At 47.6% G+C, this 19,449-nt stretch overlaps 1 protein-coding gene across 3 annotated transcripts in view; it reads right to left on the reverse strand.

Annotated features, from left to right (window-relative positions):
- The window catches only part of LOC144505667 (F-BAR and double SH3 domains protein 2-like), a 75,941-nt gene that overhangs the window by 12,019 nt on the left and 44,473 nt on the right, over nt 1-19,449 (reverse strand). For all 3 annotated transcript variants that reach the window (XR_013499833.1, XM_078231824.1, XM_078231823.1), the window contains 8 exons: nt 14,560-14,682; nt 11,981-12,076; nt 8,429-8,548; nt 8,108-8,212; nt 4,644-4,805; nt 3,912-4,046; nt 2,516-2,599; nt 199-370 (listed from right to left, as the gene is read on the reverse strand). Coding sequence is in view for 2 of the 3 variants with exons in the window: in XM_078231824.1 (XP_078087950.1) it covers nt 199-370; nt 2,516-2,599; nt 3,912-4,046; nt 4,644-4,805; nt 8,108-8,212; nt 8,429-8,548; nt 11,981-12,076; nt 14,560-14,682 (997 nt within the window). In the remaining variant the exon portion in view is untranslated. The remainder of the gene's footprint in view (nt 1-198; nt 371-2,515; nt 2,600-3,911; nt 4,047-4,643; nt 4,806-8,107; nt 8,213-8,428; nt 8,549-11,980; nt 12,077-14,559; nt 14,683-19,449) is intronic.

Here is a 19,449-nt window from a genome sequence, read left to right on the forward strand (position 1 = left end):
AAAAATAAAAGTTCTGACTAAAATTCAGAATTGACTGTTCCCTTTATTCCCACAGCCTACGGGTTCTAGGAAGCAAAGCTTGCTGCCAGTGAATTAACACTTCCCAATATACCTCGTCTCCCAGTTGTGGGGCAAGGGTTGGGCTGGGGAAGGTGGGCCCTGTCCTCTGGCTCCACAATGGGTGAGATTTGTACCTACCTCCCTCTGCGACCTGCTCCAGGCTGTTGCTGCCCATCAGTTCCTGCTCCGCAGAGCTACTGGACGACGAGTAAGAAGTGATATCCGAGGAAGTCACTGCTGAGATCCTGCCACCTTGGAACTGGAGATATTTTTCGGGAATGTAGCCGATCTGGCCAGACTTATTCCGGGCCTATTGAAGGGGGGAAAGAAAAGGGATTGAAAATAAAACTGATTTAATACAAATAATGGACAGCGAAAGTACATTCGCTGTTGGAGACACTATGAAGGAAGTTCACCAGAGCTTGGGTCACTGTGTGGAGTTTGCACATTCTCCTCATGTCTGCGTGGGTTTCCTCCGGGTGCTCCGGTTTCCTCCCACACTGAAGATGTGCAGGTTAGGTGGATTGACAATGCTAAATTTCCCCTTGGTGTCAGTGGGTCGAGCTAGTGTAAATACATGGGGTTACAGGGATAGACCCTGGGTGGGACTGTAGTTGGTGCAGACTTGATAGGCGGAATGGCCTCCTTCTGCACCGTAGGGATTCTATGATTAGCAGGGATAAGGGAGAGTTCAACCACACGGAGAGACTGAAGACATTAGAACTGTTCTCTGAGCAGCAATGGTTAAGGAGAGATTTAGTCATAGAGTCATGACACTGTACAGAAGGAGGTGGCCATTTGGCCCACCATGCCTGCACTAGCACCTGGAAAGAACTGTCCAAATAGTCCCATTTTCTGCAGACCTGACCTGCTCGATTAAATTTTGAATGCCTCGTTTAGGGAAAAATACATTAGTGGACAATGGGGAAAGTGGGGACTGATTGGCTAACACTTTCAAGGAGCCAGCACTAAGTGGTCTCCTTCTATGTAGACCAAACAAAGGGTATGGATAAAACCTACCAAACTGGACCAAACCGTTGAATCCTCACCTCAGCCGACAGTGAGCACTGCTGGGAGCTGCAACAAGACTTAACTATCCAAAATCCTCACACAATCTGGGACCTATTGACAGCTCCTCCAAGTCCCCCACGGGGTTTGGTTATATGGTCTTACCTGCCACTGCTATCTTATTAAAACCTGATGAGCTTTAATTTAAACTTAACAAAGGTTTATCAAAGTAACTAAATTTGGAACTCAGAAAGAGAATATGGGCTGGAATTTCCAGTGGGATTTTACATGAGGAAGGGAGTGTGAAATTGAAGGAATGGGATTCCCTCCAAGTTCCCGGCCGCCCCGATCATGCAGTGATTTTTATGCTTCATTAGGCAAGGCCTTAGACCATACCCACTTTTGCCCCAACTGAGGCCCTTGTCTAACCAATTATTACCCACTTAAGGGCTGCTCCCAAACTCAGTAAGAGAGTGAGAGACCAGCCCCGAATCCCAGCTCAGTGAGTGACCAGCCCCGAATCCCAGCTCAGTGAGAGACCAGCCCCGAATCCCAGCTCAGTGAGTGACCAGCCCCGAATCCCAGCTCAGTGAGAGACCAGCCCCGAATCCCAGCTCAGTGAGAGACCAACCTCGAATCCCAGCTCAGTGAGAGACCAACCCCGAATCCCAGCTCAGTGAGAGACCAGCTCCAAATCCCAGCTCAGTGAGAGAGAGAGAGACCAGCCCCGAATCCCAGCTCAGTGAGAGACCAGCCCCGTATCCCAGCTCAGTGAGAGAGAGACCAGCCACGAATCCCAGCTCAGTGAGAGACCAGCTCCAAATCCCAGCTCAGTGAGAGACCAGTCCCGAATCCCAGCTCAGTGAGAGAGAGAGACCAGCCCCAAATCCCAGCTCAGTGAGAGACCAGCCCTGAATCCCAGCTCAGTGAGTGACCAGGCCCGAATCCAAGCTCAGTGAGAGACCAGCCCCGAATCCCAGCTCAGTGAGAGAGAGAGAGACCAGCCCCGAATCCCAGCTCAGTGAGAGACCAGCCCCGAATCCCAGCTCAGTGAGAGACCAACCCCTAATCCCAGCTCAGTGAGACCAGCCCCGAATCCCAGCTCAGTGAGAGCCCAGCCCCAAATCCCAGCTCAGTGAGAGACCAGCCCCGAATCCCAGCTCAGTGAGAGACCAGCACCGAATCCCAGCTCAGTGAGAGACCAGCCCCGTATCCCAGCTCAGTGAGAGACCAGCCCCGTATCCCAGCTCAGTGAGAGACCAGCCCCGAATCCCAGCTCAGTGAGAGACCAGCCCCGAATCCCAGCTCAGTGAGTGACCAGCCCCGTATCCCAGCTCAGTGAGAGACCAGCCCCGAATCCCAGCTCAGTGAGAGACCAGCCCCTAATCCCAGCTCAGTGAGTGAATGGAAGACAGGATCCACGGTGAACAATCTCCATTGAACTCACCTTCACCCAATCCTCCATGTCTCCATCTTCGATGACCTCGAGCTGCTCTTCCAGGGTGATGGTCAGTTCATCCGACTGTGTGGCCTGTGCACAGCGAGAGAAACTGAGGAAATCACCGACACATTTTATAAACAGAGGCACAACAGCAAATAAATTATACTAGTCTGTGTCAGACTGGATCAGCCTGAGGTGGGGTATTGTGTCTGATTTTGGGCAACACACTGCAGGATAGATGTGAAGAGCATGGCGAGGGCGCAGAGGAGATTTACTGCAGTGAGACCAGGACTGAGGGACTGCAGTGATGTGGAGAAACCAGAGACACTGGGATTATTTTGCTTCAAGCATAGAGAGTGAAGGGGAGATTCAATAGAGGCTCATTCAATTGGGACTGAGGGAGTGCTGCACTGTCAGAGGGTCAGTACTGAGGGAGTGCTGCACTGTCAGAGGGTCAGTACTGAGGGAGTGCTGCACTGTCAGAGGGTCAGTACTGAGGGAGTGCTGCACTGTCAGAGGGTCAGTACTGAGGGAGTGCTGCACTGTCAGAGGGTCAGTCCTGAGGGAGTGCTGCACTGTCAGAGGGTCAGTACTGAGGGAGTGCTGCACTGTCAGAGGGTCAGTGCTGAGGGAGTGCCGCACTGTCAGAGGGTCAGTACTGAGGGAGTGCTGCACTGTCAGAGGGGCAGTACTGAGGGAGTGCTGCACTGTCAGAGGGTCAGTACTGAGGGAATGCTGCACTGTCAGAGGGTCAGTACTGAGGGAGTGCTGCACTGTCAGAGGGTCAGTACTGAGGGAGTGCTGCACTGTCAGAGGGTCAGTCCTGAGGGAGTGCTGCACTGTCAGAGGGTCAGTACTGAGGGAGTGCTGCACTGTCAGAGGGTCAGTACTGAGGGAGCGCTGCACTGTCAGAGGGTCAGTACTGAGCGAGTGCTGCACTGTCAGAGGGTCAGTACTGAGGGAGTGCTGCACTGTCAGAGGGTCAGTACTGAGGGAGTGCTGCACTGTCAGAGGGTCAGTCCTGAGGGAGTGCTGCACTGTCAGAGGGTCAGTACTGAGGGAGTGCTGCACTGTCAGAGGGTCAGTACTGAGGGAGTGCTGCACTGTCAGAGGGTCAGTACTGAGGGAGTGCTGCACTGTCAGAGGGTCAGTACTGAGGGAGTGCTGCACTGTCAGAGGGTCAGTCCTGAGGGAGTGCTGCACTGTCAGAGGGTCAGTACTGAGAGAGTACTGCACTGTCGGTGGGGTAGTACCGAGGGGGTGCCGCACTGTTGATGGGGCCGTGGTTTTATTGATTTGTTAAACTGAGGTCCTCACAGACGGGTGAAAAGAAATCCCAGGCCTAGATTTTAAATAGGAACCATAACTGCACTGGACGCAAGATGAGTCCTGAGCTACTCACCTGGTAACTATAGAGTACTTTACAGGGCACTGGGTACACACGAGCAGAACTGACTAGGTTCGATTCGCTGGTCTCATCAAAAATCTCATTGGTGTCATCAAACTCCTCAAAATCAGTGAAATCCAACTCGTCAAACTGTCAAAATAACACGTAAATTGAAAATACTGACAGATAATGTGATAGGAGGAACAGAGAGAGAGAGGAACAGAGCGAGAGACAGGAACAGAGCGAGAGAGAGGAACAGAGAGAGGGAGAGAGTGGACGGGGGAGAGAGAGGAAGAGGAGGCTGAGAGAAAGGGGAGAAGGAGAAAGTGGGGAGCAAGAGAGAAAGGGAAAAGAGAGTGAGAAAGAAGCTGAAGGAGAAAGAGGAGGGAGAGGGAGAAAGGGAAGGGAAGAGAAAGGAGGGGGTGATAGAAAAAGAGGGAGGGTGGGAGAGAGACAGGCAGAGACAGAGGCAGATTGAGCGAGGGACCGAGATAGAGAGAGTTGGAGAGCAAGAGAAAGAAAGGGAAGCAGATGCAAAAGTAGAGAGAGAGAGAGAGAGAGAGAGGGACAGGTAAAGAAAGACAGCGAGGTGACATAAAGACGGGGCAGGGGAACAGAGATAGAGAGAAAGTTTAATTTTAGTTCTTTGACAATGGTGTGGTAGTAATTGTTGGAGATGTCCTGGGCTATGTGACACAATCAGTTTTTTACATCTAATATGGTGCTGGGTGTTTGGACCTTCCTCACCTCTGGGGTCATGCCTCCATTTGACACTCTAGCCTCACTCAGCTTCCTCTCTCGCTCCAGCTCCTCACTTGCTTGGTTCATGGTGCTGACCAGCCAGGTGTCCACCTCTAGTCCAGCCTCACGCAGCAGGTTCAGGCGTGAAGCTGCCTTCAACTTGCTCGTCTGGGTGAAAAATCATAAAGATACAATTGCTAAGGGGCTGTCCAGATGTTCCCCCACCCATTCCAGCTACAGGGCACAAACACTACTCCAACCCCATTCCCACTCCCACCCCCGGTTGATAACTCAATGGCTTAATGGGGTTATTGCACCTTTGTACCAATTCACAAAGTCTCTGAGACTCAGAAATGCCTGGGGGTGTGGGGACTATAATTATCTGAATATAGATTGGGATAGTAGTGGTGGAAAGGGCAGAGTGGGGCATGAATTTCCAGCATGAGAAAGGAGGCACTGCTGGACCTGGTTCATGAGAATGAGGTGGACCAAGTGGGACAAGTGTCAGTCAGGGACCATTTAGGAAACAGTGATCATTGTATCATAAGGCTTAGGTTGGCTTTGGAAAAAGACAAAGAACAATCAAGAATAATTAACTGTGGGAAATCCAATTTCAATGGGTTAAGAATGGATCTGGGTCTGACAAGTGGGGATCAAAGGTTGGTAGGCATGGTGAGTGAACAATGGGCTCTGTTTAAAGGGGAGATAGTTCAGGTACAATCAGACATCTTTATCTCTGTCTCTATTTTGCTGGCAGCCTAACAAAGCAGCCTCATTAAAACAGTCCCACACGTGGCTGCCTTTGCTGATAAGGGGGGCTTGCTAAAGACATTATTTACTTTATAACCTTGTATTTTGAAACAACTGAATAGCTAAGGAATGTGGTCAAGTCAACTTAGCCTTCGTGATACTTACTGATTATACTCCTTTTTAATACGTTTATTCATTGCAAATAAAAATGAAACATGTATATTTATATCTTTATGTGTGTGTGTGTGTGGACTAACTAATTATTTGTATTGCAAATACCTTTGTTACTACAAGGTATTAAAACACCTAATTACAACTACTGGCAGCTTGCTCACTATTGAACTAACGTAAACTTTTTCTTTTTCTCCACGGAGGGGAATGGTGGGGAAAGAATTCCAGAACTTCCTGGATGGTAAAAGAGATAGAGATTAAGATGAAGCAGAAGATTGTGCTTCCAACAGTTTAAGTTTAAGTTTCAAGTTAAAGTTTATTTATTAGTGTCACAAGTAGGCTTACGTTAACACTGCAATGAAGTTACTGTGTTCTCAGTGCAGATTTGAGGCAGATAAATATAACTGAGAACTTGCTGAATGTAGAAGCTTCAGATGGGAAATAAAAAGCAAATAAGAGAAGCAAAGAGAGAGCATGAGAAGAGACTGGCAGCTAAAATAAAAGGCAATCCAAAACTCTTCTATCGGCATATAAATAGTGACATGGTGGTAAAGGAGGAGTGAGGCAAATCAGGGATTAAAAACAGGATTTCCGCATGGAGGCTAAGGCCATGTTTGAGGCATTAAATGAATACCTTATATTTGTCTTCACCCAGGAAAAAGATGGAATGCAAGTCATGGCGACAGAGGAATTAGTTCAGACCCTTGAAGGGTTAAACTTGATAAGGAGGAATTACTGAATAGTCTGTCAGCTGATAAGACATGATGTGGAGATGCCGGCGTTGGACTGGGGTAAACACAGTAAGAAGTTTAACAACACCAGGTTAAAGTTGGACTTTAACCTGGTGTTGTTAAACTTCTAGCTGATAAGACGCCAGGACCAGATGAGATGCATCAAAGGATACAGAGGCAATTGAACGTGGAAATTACAGAGGCACTGGTGATAATTTTCGAGTCTTCCTCAGACTCAGGAATGGCACTAGATGACTAGAGAATTGCAAATGTTACACCCTTGTTCAAAACAAAGTGTAAGAATAAGCCCAGAAACTACAACCAGTGAGTTTAACATCAGTAGTGGAAAAACTTCTAGAAATGATAATTTGGGACAAAATTAACAGCTACTTGGGCTAATGTGGATTAATTAAGGAAATCCAGCACAGATCAGTTCAGGGAAAATCATGTTTAATGAATTTGCTGCAGTTTTTTGATGAGGTATGTAGAAGTGTAGAGAAGAAAAGGCTATGATAGATTGTTAGACTTGTTCGGATATTATGTTTAATCAGCTTACAAGTAAAGTTTACGTTAGTTCAATAGTGAGCAAGCTGCCAGTAGTTGTAATTAGGTGTTTTAATACCTTGTAGTAACAAAAGTATTTGCAATACAAATAATTAGTTAGTCCACACACACACACACACATAAAGATATAAATATAAATATACATGTTTCATTTTTATTTGCAATGAATAAACGTATTAAAAAGGAGTATAATCAGTAAGTATCACGAAGGCCAAGTTGACTTGACCACATTCCTTAGCTATTCAGTTGTTTCAAAATACAAGGTCATAAAGTAAATAATGTCTTTAGCAAGCCCCCCTTATCAGCAAAGGCAGCCACGTGTGGGACTGTTTTAATGAGGCTGCTTTGTTAGGCTGCCAGCAAAATAGAGACAGAGATAAAGATGTCTGGCTAAAGGGAACATTAAGGTGGGGGGAGGAGGGGCGGGGGAGAGGGAGAGGGGGAGGGGGGAGTCAGGGACATTTGATAAGGGTTAATGCTGATTTTCTAATGTCCTGAGAGGCAGCATGATCACGCAGCCCAAGGATATTTAGTTATTCATTCTATTGGATCAATACGTAATGTACATCATTTGTAACCCTTTTGATTGGATTGTGTCCAGCTGAGGTGAACTGAGAGAAAGTATAAGAATTGATTTTCTTTGTTCTGTGGAGTTGCGTCCTGACCTTTGATTTAGGCACTTTTCTCTTGCTAGCAAGTAAATAAAGACATAATCTGACGATTAATGTGCTAATGTGTGTTTTTGTTGAAAGTCAATTTCGGAAGTCGAGACTTCGACAGGTAACAGAGGGTCGATAAGGGTGATGCGGTTGATGTGGTGTCCATAGACTTCCAAAAGGCATCTGATACAGTGCCACACAACAGAGCAAAGTTAGAACTGGTGGAATGAAAGGGACAGGAGCGGCATGGATATAAAATAGGCTGAGTGACAGGAAACAGAGCCAAAGTGAACAGTTGTTTGTCAGACTGGAGGAAGATTTAGAGGGGAGTTCTCCAGGTGGTGCTGTTACAGCCCTGGTTGATGTTAATGATCTAGATCTCCGGTGTACAGGATTCAATTTCAAAATCTGAGAATAGTACAAGACCTGAAAGCAGCAGCAATCAAGGTGAATGAGCAGCAGCCAGAGAGGCAGTGGTCTCCCACTGGGTCACAGGGTCAACTCTCTGCTACAACAAAATGTGGCCAATTATGCGTTCACACACCCATCTAGGAGAGGAGGAGTTAGGTGCCTGACCTTCCCAGTGACCCCTCACCTCCGCTTTCCTGATGCTCTCCTTAATCTCTTCCATCTTGGACTCGATGCTTGATGCCTCTTCCTCAGACAACAGCTTTCTTCGCTGCTCTAAGTTGCGTAAAACCTGAAAGGAAGGGTAGAGTACATCAGATGGTGCATGAAGATATCCGAGAAGATTATATATATATCACATGGAGATCATAGAGCAGATTGTGTAGCACATGGAGATTGTTGACTGGATCCGAAGGTGTGTGGAGATCATACACAGGAGTTAGCAATTAGATAGTCAATACAGCAACATTGGAAAACAGAAAGGAAGAATGAAGTCGCTCCGACTGACCCGCTCTCCATGGGCGATGACCTTGTGGTTATTTGCCAGTTTAGTTGCCCACTTGCGTGCCTCCTTGTCCAGGCTGGACTCTCTGTCCCTGTCACCCAGTTGTATTTCCAATTGGCAAACCTACCACATGGTGAAGAACAGAGAGATTCAATGACCAACCAGTTGGAAAGACAAAGCTGATCACTTGGGGTTAGTTACACATTCACCTTGTCATTGCTCCAGTGGATTTTATATTCAACAGGTACAACATCAGAGATCACATCTACAGAGTAAGGTGTTGACAACCCAGGATCAGAGGTCAAACTCCCATCATTAAATTAATCATCAATGATGACCAAGAGCAGAGTTAGCTCAGTTGGCTGAATGGCGAGTTTGTGATGCACAGCTAATGCCAACAGCGTGAGTTCAATTCCTGTACCGGCTGAGGTTACCCACAAAGGCCCCGCTTTCTCAAACTCGCCTGAAGTGTGATGATCCTCAGGTTAAATCACCACCAGTCAGCTCTCTCCCTCAAAGAGGAGAGCAGCCTATGGTCATCTGGGACCGTGGTGACTTTGCTTTGAGGGTGGCACAGTGGTTAACACTGCTGCCTCACAGCGCCAGGGACCCGTGTTCGATTCCCGACTTGGGTCACTGTCTGTATGGAGTTTTCACGTTCTCCCCGTGTCTGCGTGGGTTTCCTCCGGGTGCTCCGGTTTCCTCTCACAGTCTGAAGATGTGTGTGTTAGGTTCACTGGCCATGATCAATTGACCCTAGTGTCAAGGGATTAGCGGGGTAAATATGTGGGGTTACGGGAATAGGGCCTGGGTGGGATTGTGGTCAGTGCAGATTCGATGGACCGAATGGCCCCCTTCTGCACTGTAGGGATTCTATAAATGGCATTCCCTCCCTACAAATTCAGGGTTTGAGCAGCTCAGTGGTGAGGGAGTCCTTAATGATCGACAGAATGTGCACCATAAGATATAGGAGAAGAATTAGGCCATTTGGCCCATCGAGTCCACTCCATCATTTGATCATCATCACCTGAAGCAGAACCAGAATAGTTACAAGAACACGGCAGAGACAGCAACTTCCTTCCTTCGACAATACCTTCCAAACAGACATCTTCTACCACTGAGAAGGACAAGGGCAGCAGCCAAGCACCATCCTGGCTCGGAAATATATCGCCTTCCTTCACTGTCGCTGGGTCAAAATCTTGAAACTCCCTCCCTAACAGCACTGTGGGTGTACGTACATCACATGGACTGTAGCTGCTCTCACCATCTTCGCCACCCACTTCTCAAGGGCGATTAGGGATGGGAAATAATTGCTGGCCTAGTCAGTGACACCCACATCCCATGATTGGGGAGTGCAGCGAAGGTTTACCAGGCTGATTCCTGGGATGGCAGTTCTGTCATATGAGGAGAGACTAAGTCGGTTAGGATTATATTCACTGGAGTTTAGAAGAGTGAGAGGGGACCTCATAGAAACTTATAAAATTCTAACAGGGTTCGACAGGGTAGATTCAGAAAGAATATTTCCAATGGTGGGGGAGTTCAGAACTAGGGGGTCATACTTTGAGGATAAGGGGTAAACCTTTTAGAACTGAGGTGGGGAGAAATTTCTTCACCCAGAGGGTGGTGAGTGTGTGGAATTCACTATCACAAAAAGTAGTTGAGGCCAAACGTGATGTGATTTCAGGAAGAAATTAGATATAGCTCTTGAGTCTAAAGATATCGAGGGATATGGAGGGAAGGGGGGACCAGGATATTGAAAATATATGGTTGTTCCTTCACTGTTGGTGGGGGAAAATGCCTCCCTGACAGCACTGTGAGTGTACCTACACCATATGGACTGCAGCGGTTCAAGAAGGCAGCTCACCACCACCACCGACTCAAGGAATGGGCAGTAAATGCCAGTCTAGCCAGTGAGGCCTACATCTCTTGAATGAATGGATGCAGGTAGCCATTATTGAAATAACTTTATTTTCACCTCCCCAACAGAGAGGGCAGCAGAGAGCAGCTGGAACAACATACTGCACTCCCTCCCCACTTCAAAAGCAACTTGCACATTAAAATGTACAATGGTACATTGCATAAATGAATGGCGGAGCAGGCTCGAAGGGCCGAATGGCCTGCTCCTGCTTCTAGTTTTTATGTTTCGATGGATGAATAAAGAAATGATGAGCACAGACTTGCTCGAGCCTTGTCTGGAGTCTGCTGCATTCAGTTCTAGGCGTCTCGTCATAGGGAGGGCACAGGGCAGCATGGTGGCACAGTGGTTAGCACTGCTTCCTCACAGCGCCAGGGACCCAGGTTCGATTCCCGGCTCCGGTCACTGTCTGTGTGGAGTTCGCACGTTCTCCCCGTGTCTGTGTGGGTTTCCTCCAGGTGTTCCGGTTTCCTCCCACACTCTAAAGATGTGCGGGTTAGGTGGATTGGCCATGTTAAATTGCCCTTTAGTGTCAGGGGGACTGGCTAGGGTAAATACATGGGGTTTTGGGAATAGGGCCTGGGTGGGATTGTGGTCAGTGCAGACTTGAAGGGCCAAATGGCCTCCTTCTGCACTGTAGGATTCTATGATTCTACTTGTCTAGAAGTAGAAGCAGCCTCTCTGGATTTACTGGAGTAATACCCGAGGCTAATGGAAGCAAATTCCAAGGAAAGATTGCATGGACTAGGCTGGTGGCCCTTGAGTTTGAAAGATTAAGGGGTGATCTAACTGAGGTGCTGATCAGGCAGATCGAGAGAAATTATTTCCTCTGGGTTGGTGGATCCCAGGACAAAGGGGACATTACCTTAATATTAAAGCAATGCTGTTCAGGGGTGATATCAGAAAATACTTCTCCACACAGAAGGTAGTGGAAATCGGAAACTCACTCCCACAGTCCAAAGATGTGAGGGTTAGGTGGATTGGCCATGTAAAATTGCCCCTTCGTGTCAGGGGGACTAGCAGGGTATATACGTGGGGCTATGGGGATAGGGCCTGGGTGAGATTGTGGTCGGTGCAGGCTCGATGGGCCGAATGGTCTTCTTCTGCACTGTAGAAATTCTATGATTCCCAACAAGTTAAGAACTGATTGGTAGATTTTTGTTGTAAAAGGGGTATCAAAGGTTATGGAACTCAACTGAATAAATGGTGTTAAGATACAGATCCATTATCATCTAACTGAATGACAGAACAGACTTCAGGGGCTGAATGGCCTCCTCCTGATCATATGTCCTAGAGGTTGGGTGGTTTCTCAAACACAAGTGGTTTCTCTCCTCACCTGACCACTCACAGCCTCTGGATTATCCATAGGAATCAAAGGAATATCCATTAGCCACCTGAATGGGTCCACAACGCCATCCAAGGGATAACATCAGCAGGTTAAGGCAGCGACTCACCACACCATCACTCGGAGTGGGCAGAAGACACCATTCTTGGCAGTGATGCCCGTGGCCCGAGAATTCACTTCAAAATTCACCGAGCAAAAAGCAGCTCAATCACTCAAGTTCAAAGGTCTACAATCTGGGCTTTGAATGTTGTGGAGGTATCTGAACAGTGTAAACAATCCCTCATGTCTCACTCACCTTGTCCGAACCAGCTGCCTGGAAGGGGAAAGCTGAGGGCTCAGTGAACACTGGGTTCTCCTGCAGGAATAACTGAAGGTCGCAGTCACGGGAAATCTGCAGTGGAAACACAAGAAGATGTTCACTTTGGGTATTAACACTCTGAACTGAAGGGATTGGGAGAATTCTGACGGGGCCAGCATTCACACTATGCTTCAAACATCTCGCCGGTGCCCCAGAATGTCTCATCTGCCTGCCTCCCATCTTCTATCATCCAGGAACTTGCGCTTATCCCTAACTCTGCTGCTTTTATCCCAACTCGCACCGTGTCCCATTCACTCATCACCCCTGTTCTCACTGACCTGCGCTTTTGGCCACTTATGTATATCCCACGGCACGGTGGCACGGTGGTTATCACTGCTGCCTCACAGAACCAGGGACCCAGGTTCGATTCCCGGCTTGGGTCACTGTCTATGTGGAGTCTGCACATTCTTCCTGTGTCTGTCCCGACTTGGGTCACTGTCTATGTGGAGTCTGCACATTCTTCCTGTGTCTGCATGGGTTTCCTCCGGGTGCTCCGATTTCCTCCCGCAGTCCAAAGACGTGCCGGTTAGGTGCATTGACCGTGCTAAATTCTCCCTCAGTGTACCCGAACAGGCGCCGGAGTGTGGCGACTAAGGGATTTTCACAGTAGCTTCATTGCAATGTTAATGTCATTAAGACACTCCTTAAAAATCCACCTCTGACCAAATTTCTCATCGCCTGACCAGTAATATCTGTTGCTGTTTTGTCTGTGGTGAAACATCATATGTTGGATTTTATGGCCTCATTCATCCTGAAGCCGTAAAATCCCACCTGAGGTCAACAGACCTTTCTATGGTTCTCCCCTCGCCTGCTCCGATTCCCATGAAGGGTGGTAAAAGTCCGGCTCACTATTTTACGGAGTATTATTCAGTGTCTGGAGAACATCAATTGAAGTTTTAAAGTTTATTTATTAGTGTCACAACTAGGCTTACATTAACACTGCAATAAAGTTACTGTGAAAATCCCCTAGTCGCCACACTCTGGCGCCTGTTCGGGAACACTGAGGGAGAATTCAGCATGGCCAATGCACCCTAACCAGCGCGTCTTTCGGACTGTGGGAGGAAACCGGAGCACCCGGAGGAAACCCACGCAGACACGGGGAGAATGTGCAAACTCCACACAGTCAGTGACCCAAGATGGGAATCGAACCCGGGTCCCTGGCGCTGTGAGGCAGCAGTGCTAACCACTGTGCCACTGTGCCATGGCTGTATGCTACTGCCTTTAATATTTAACAACACAATGAATTATTGGACTTTGTTTCACAATTAAACAAACAAGTTTGATATTGTTTCTGCCTGTTTTGAACCTCTCCTGTGTGAGGCGAACATGATAATCTCTACAATTCAGGGCCCTCAACTGTCCCATCCATCTCCGGCACCTCTGCCCTCACCTCTTCCCCTCCCTCCCAGAACCAGGATAGGGTGCCTCTTGTCCTCACTTTCCACCCCAGCAGCCTCCACATTCCAAGGATCCTCCTCACCATTTCAGCCAGCTCCAGCCCTCAGTCTCCAATAATATCTCTGGTTTGGTGTCCAATTTTATTCCATAACATCCCTTGGGATACTTTGCTCATTTAAGAAGTGATATAAGATGTTCTCGACCAAAGTACGTTGTAGCAATCATTGTTACATGAACAAAACAGCCATTTTGTACATAGTGAGATCCCACAAACAATGAGTTAAGACTTCAGCACAAAATCCAGGTTAAAAAAATCCAGTGAGATACCGAGAGAATGCTGCACTCTTGGGGGGGCAGTACTGAGGGGGTTTTCCATTATAAGTCATTTTTCGGATTTGGGCATCGCTGGCTAGGCACCATTTACTGCCCATCCCTAATTGCCCTCAAGAAGGTGAGTTGCAGTCTTCAATAACAGCAGTCCATGTGGTGTAGGTACACCCACAGCGCTGTTAGGGAGGGAATTCCAAGATTTTGACCCAGTGACATTGAAGGAACGGCAATATATCTCCAAGTCAGGATGGTGAGTGGCTTGGAGGGGAACCTCCAGGTGATGGTGTTCTCAGATATCTGCTGCCCTTGTCCTTGTAGGTGATGGTAGTCGTGGGTTTGGAAGGTGCTATTTAAGGAGCCTTGATGAGTTCCTGCAGTGCACCTGTGGCCACTGTGCATCAGTGGTTGAGGAAGTGAATGTTGGTCAATGGGGTGCCAATCAAGTGGGCGGCTTTGCCCTGGATGGTGTTGAACTTTTGCATGATGGGATTTGAACTTGCATTCTTTGGATAATTGATTTAGTAACGGAAACTTGACTGTTGTGTAACACCAGACAGTGGGTTGGCAATCAGATATTTACTTGTACAGGACTCATTTATAGGGCTATGGGGAGAATGTGGGAATAAATTGTTCTTTCAGAGAGCTAGCACAGGGACAATGGGCCAAATGGCCTCCTTCTGTGCTGCACAGTTCTACAGTTAAGCGGAAAACAACAAATAAGACGAGAGATCCATGTCAGAAAAGTTCCACAATCGCGAATACAGCTGGAAAAACCAAAAGCCCACTACCTTACTGGAAGATTCTAGAACACTCCGGAAACAATCCTGTCCCGACTGACAAGCATCAATCTCGGTCTTGCTGACCAGGATGAAGTATTCCTGTAGCTTCTCATACACATCACCGTCCAGATTCTGAAAACAATCAGAGAACAAGGTGACATAACTTTAGAATTTGTGATATTAGGAAGCGCTTCCTCACTCAAACGGGTAATGCTGGGATTCTCTCCACAGAAAGACCCCGGAGTTCAATTCTAAGCTCAAGGGTAAGCAACAGGAATGCCTGGTGTTCTCCCAGTGCCCTGAACTGATACTCCTCAGGGAACCAATGCCATGAGGAAAGAGAGAGCACAGAAAAGACAAGGCTTCATAAAATCGAGAGCCTCTTGATTGAACCTCAGTCACCATTGGTCTAAGCTGGACCAATAACAGCTGTTGTCACTGCAATCAACCTCAACATGGACGAAGGCATCAGGGATTCTTCTGAAAATTAGCCAGGGTTCTTGCTTCTGATTGATTGATTCATTCATTATTGTCACGTGCATTAGTATACAGGGAAATAATTGTTTCTTGCGCGCTATACAGACAAAGCATACTGTTCATAGGGCACATAGGGGAGAAGGAAAGGAGAGGGTGCAGAATACAGGATTACAGTCATAGCTAGGGTGTAGAGAAAGATCAACTTAATATGTGATAGGATTATTCAAAAGTCTGATGGCAGCAGGGAAGAAGTTGTTCTTGGGTCAGTTGGTACGTGTTTTGAGACTTTTGTATCTTTTTCGCGACAGAAGAAGGTGGAAGAGAACATGTCTGGGCTGTGTGGGGTCCTTGATCATGCTGACTGCTTTTTCGAGGCAGCGGGAAGTATAGACAGTGTCAATGGATGGGAGGCTGGTTTGCGTGATGGATTGGGCTACATTCACAACATTTTGTAGTTTCTTGTGGTCTTGGTCAGATTAGGAGTCCGGGGTCTTTCCAAGCTGTGATACATTCGGAGAGAATGCTTTCTATGGTGCATCTGTAAAAATTGGTGAGAGTCGTGGCGGACATGCCAAATTTCCTTCGCCCCCTGAGAACATAGGGGCGTTGTGGACTTTCTTAACTATAGCATCAGCGTGGTCATGGTACAGAAATCCCTGTCAAAATGTATGTGTTCATCCATGCCCCTGTTACCTCCATCGGCCAAAGAGAGTCAGGGTCTTTGATTAAGACAATGATGTCATGGTGCTAACCATTGAGTTGGTCGTAAAAGTCAAAGTTTGACACAGACGGAGATGTTACGAGATCAGAGGCAAGCTACTGCAAATGGAAGGAGATACACAGACAGAAAGAGCACAAAGCCAGATAGATTCATTGGAAGTATATAGGATGGAAGAAGATAAGGATTATTATTTTCATTATTTCTTGTCAAATGATAATATTTTTCTTAAACACATACTGGGGCTAAGGAAAAACACTTCTTTACACTAGTTATTTTGTTTCTATATGTTATGGTTGCGATTACATTAAAAATAGGCAAGCAACCCAACCGGTTAAATTGCAGGAACTGTTGATATTTGGTTTATTCATATATTCTATGAAATTATGCAATGTACATTTTAATGTGCAAGTTGCTTTTGAAGTGGGGAGGGAGTGCAGTATGTTGTTCCAGCTGCTCTCTGCTGCCCTCTCTGTTGGGGAGGTGAAAATAAAGTTATTTCAATAATGGCTACCTGCATCCATTCATTCAAGAGATGTAGGCCTCACTGGCTAGACTGGCATTTACTGCCCATTCCTTGAGTCGGTGGTGGTGGTGAGCTGCCTTCTTGAACCGCTGCAGTCCATATGGTGTAGGTACACTCACAGTGCTGTCAGGGAGGCATTTTCCCGCACCAACAGTGAAGGAGCAACCATATATTTTCAAGTCAGGTTGGTGAGTGACCTTTTGTTCCATAGCTCTCCAGTGCAGAAGGAGGCCATTCAGCCCATTCTTCGAAGCAACGTCCCACCCAGGTCCACACACCCCTATCCCGTCCACACAACCCTGCGCATTTGCCATGGCCAATCTACCTAACTCACACAAGGCTAATCCACCTAACTCATACATCTTTGGACACTAAGTGTCAATTTAGCAGAACCAATCAACCTAACCTGCCCATCTTTAGACTGTGGGAGGAAACTGGAGCACCCACGTAGGGTGAAACCCATGCAGACATGGGGAGAACGTACAAACTCCACACAGACAGTGACCCGAGGGCTGGAATTTAGCCCGGATCCTTGGTGCTGTGAGGCAGCAGTGCTAACCACTGTGCCACCATACCATCTCTGTCTGGAGAGAACCTCTAGGTGGTGCTGTTCACATGCATCTGATGCCCTTGTCCTTGTTGGTGGCATGTTATTCTTCCTCAGTGCGATGCACAACAGTAGGAGAGAGTAAGGGAGTTACAGGAGCGAAGGAGAGAAAGCAATTCAGAGTTTCAGAGGAGAGGGTAGGGAGTCGGGAGGGGAAAAGTGAGGGATGGGTGGAGCTACAGAGGGGAGGAGCTACAGAGGAGAGGGGTGGGGCTACAGGGAAAAGGGGGGAGCTACATGGGAGATGTGAGGAGCTGCGGAGGAGAGGGGTGGAGTTACAGAGGAGATGGGAGGGTCTAGAGAGAAAAGGGGAAGGGTTACAGAGGAGAGGGTGGAGCTATAGAGAAAAGGGGAAGGGTTACAGAGGATAGGGGAGGAACTACAGAGAAAAGGGGAGGAGTTACAGAGGAGAGGAGTGAGGGCAGGGAAGGAGCAACAGAGCAGAGGAGGAGTTACAGAGAGGGGATGAGTTAGAGAGAGGGGAGGAGTTAGAGAGAGGGGAGGAGTTAGAGAGAGGGGAGGAGTTAGAGGGGGTGGAATTACAGAGAGGGGGAAGGGAATTAGAGGGGAAATTATGGAAGGGTTGGATTTACAGGTGATGTTACCTGTGGGAGGGAGAATTCTCTATCAAAATTAGTTTGTCTTTTCTCCCTAATGTTCACAGACTGGGAGGGGGGGGTGGTAGTTCTGGATGTGCCCCTGTTTTCGGGGAGTAAAGCAATGCAGTTTTGGGATCCAGAGGTTGGGGGGGTTTTCGGAGGGGGAAGATAATCACATTTAATGCAGACATGAGGGGGAAGGGAGCAGTGGGATACTGGGGGCAGTGGAAAGGGATCATTCCGGTGGGGAGGAAGCCTACGTGAAGCGTAAACACTCGGCTAAGCCCCTTGGACTGAATGGGCAGTTTCTGGAACATTCTGATTGCAGAGTCAATGGGATTTTCTGAGGTGGTGAATATTTAATCCTCCAGCAGTTTGTCACACAACCTTTCTTGGCAGATTCAGATGGGCAAGGACAAAGTAACGCTGAAATGTGAACAGCTAATTAACAAATCGAGGCAACTTAATCCAACCGGCCAAAGTTTCAGAGGGCATCTCAGGTGGCAGTCCTGTGATCTCACACCCCACATCAGCACAAATCCTGTTCCACCAACTCTCAGTAACCACAAACAGGTCACAGCAACACAGCGATCACCAGGAACACAGCCTGCAAGCGCTCACAACAACCGACATCACCATTACTGATTCATCCAAGCATAAAACCCAACAACTTTCTCCCTCCTTCTACACTGACACCATAAGACAGCCTGGCAAATGTGGATCATCATGGCGGATTTAAATAAGAGAAACTGTTTAAAGTTTATTTATTAGTGTCACAAGTAGGCTTACATTAACATTGCAATGAAGTTATTGTGAAAATCCCCTAGTCGCCACACTCAGGTGCCTGTTCGGGTACACTGAGGGAGAATTTAGCATGGCCAATGCATCTAACCAGCACATCTTTCAGACTGTGGGAGGAAACCGGAGCACCCAGAGGAAACCCACGCAGACACGGGGAGAATGTGCAGACTCCGCACAGAGAGTGACCAAAGCCGGGAATCGAATCCGGGTCCCTGGCGCTGCGAGGCAGCAGTGCTAACCACTGTGCCACCGTGCTGCCCCTATGTTTCCCATGACTGAAGGGTTGATAGTCAAAGGGCACAGATCGACAGGTGATTGGCAAAATGACCAGAGGTCAAAATGAGGAAAAACTTGTTTTATTAAAAAAACACAGCAAGCAATTCAGATTTTCAATCTAAACCCTGATAAAATGGTGGACACAGTTTCAAACTGGATTAATACATGTTCCAGAAAAGAAACTGTAGGTATATGGGGACGGGGGAATAAGGGAGTGAGGGTAACTGGATTGCTCTGTGTAGGTGCAGGCGCACATGGGATGGGCTGAATGGTCTTTTTCTGTGCCGTACTATTCCATGTTTTGAATAGGATAGAGAGGAGAGCTCTGTTAGAATGAGGACACAATCATATCATAGAATCCCTACAGTGCAGAAGGAGGCCATTCGGCCCATCCAGTCTGCACTGACTCTCTGACAGAGCTTCTTAGCCAGGCCCTATCCCCGTAACCCCACATATTTACTCTGCTAATCCCCCTAACCTGCACATCTTTTGAGACACTAAGGAGCAATTTAGCACGGCCAATCCTCCTAACCTGCACATCTTTGGACAGTGGGAGGAAACCAGAGCACCCGGAGGAAACCCATGCAGACACGGGGAGAACGTGCAGACTCCACACAGACAGTGACCCAAGCTGGGAATCGAACCTGGGTCCCTGGCACTGTGAGGCAGCAGTGCTAACCGCTATGCCACTCTGCTGGCCCAGGTAGTGTTAAAGCTGATAAATAAATGCAAGTTGTTGTTTTAGTGTGAAAGGAGGCATAGAAGTCCATAAGATACAGGAGCAGAATTAGGCCATTCGGCCCATCAAGTCTGCTCCGCCATTCGGTCACGGTTGAACATAAGAACTAGGAGCAGGAGTAGGCCATCTGGCCTCTGGAGCCTGCTCCGCCATTCA

Source organism: Mustelus asterias, chromosome 16, assembly GCF_964213995.1.
Source record: "Mustelus asterias chromosome 16, sMusAst1.hap1.1, whole genome shotgun sequence".
Taxonomy (NCBI): Eukaryota; Metazoa; Chordata; class Chondrichthyes; order Carcharhiniformes; family Triakidae; genus Mustelus; species Mustelus asterias.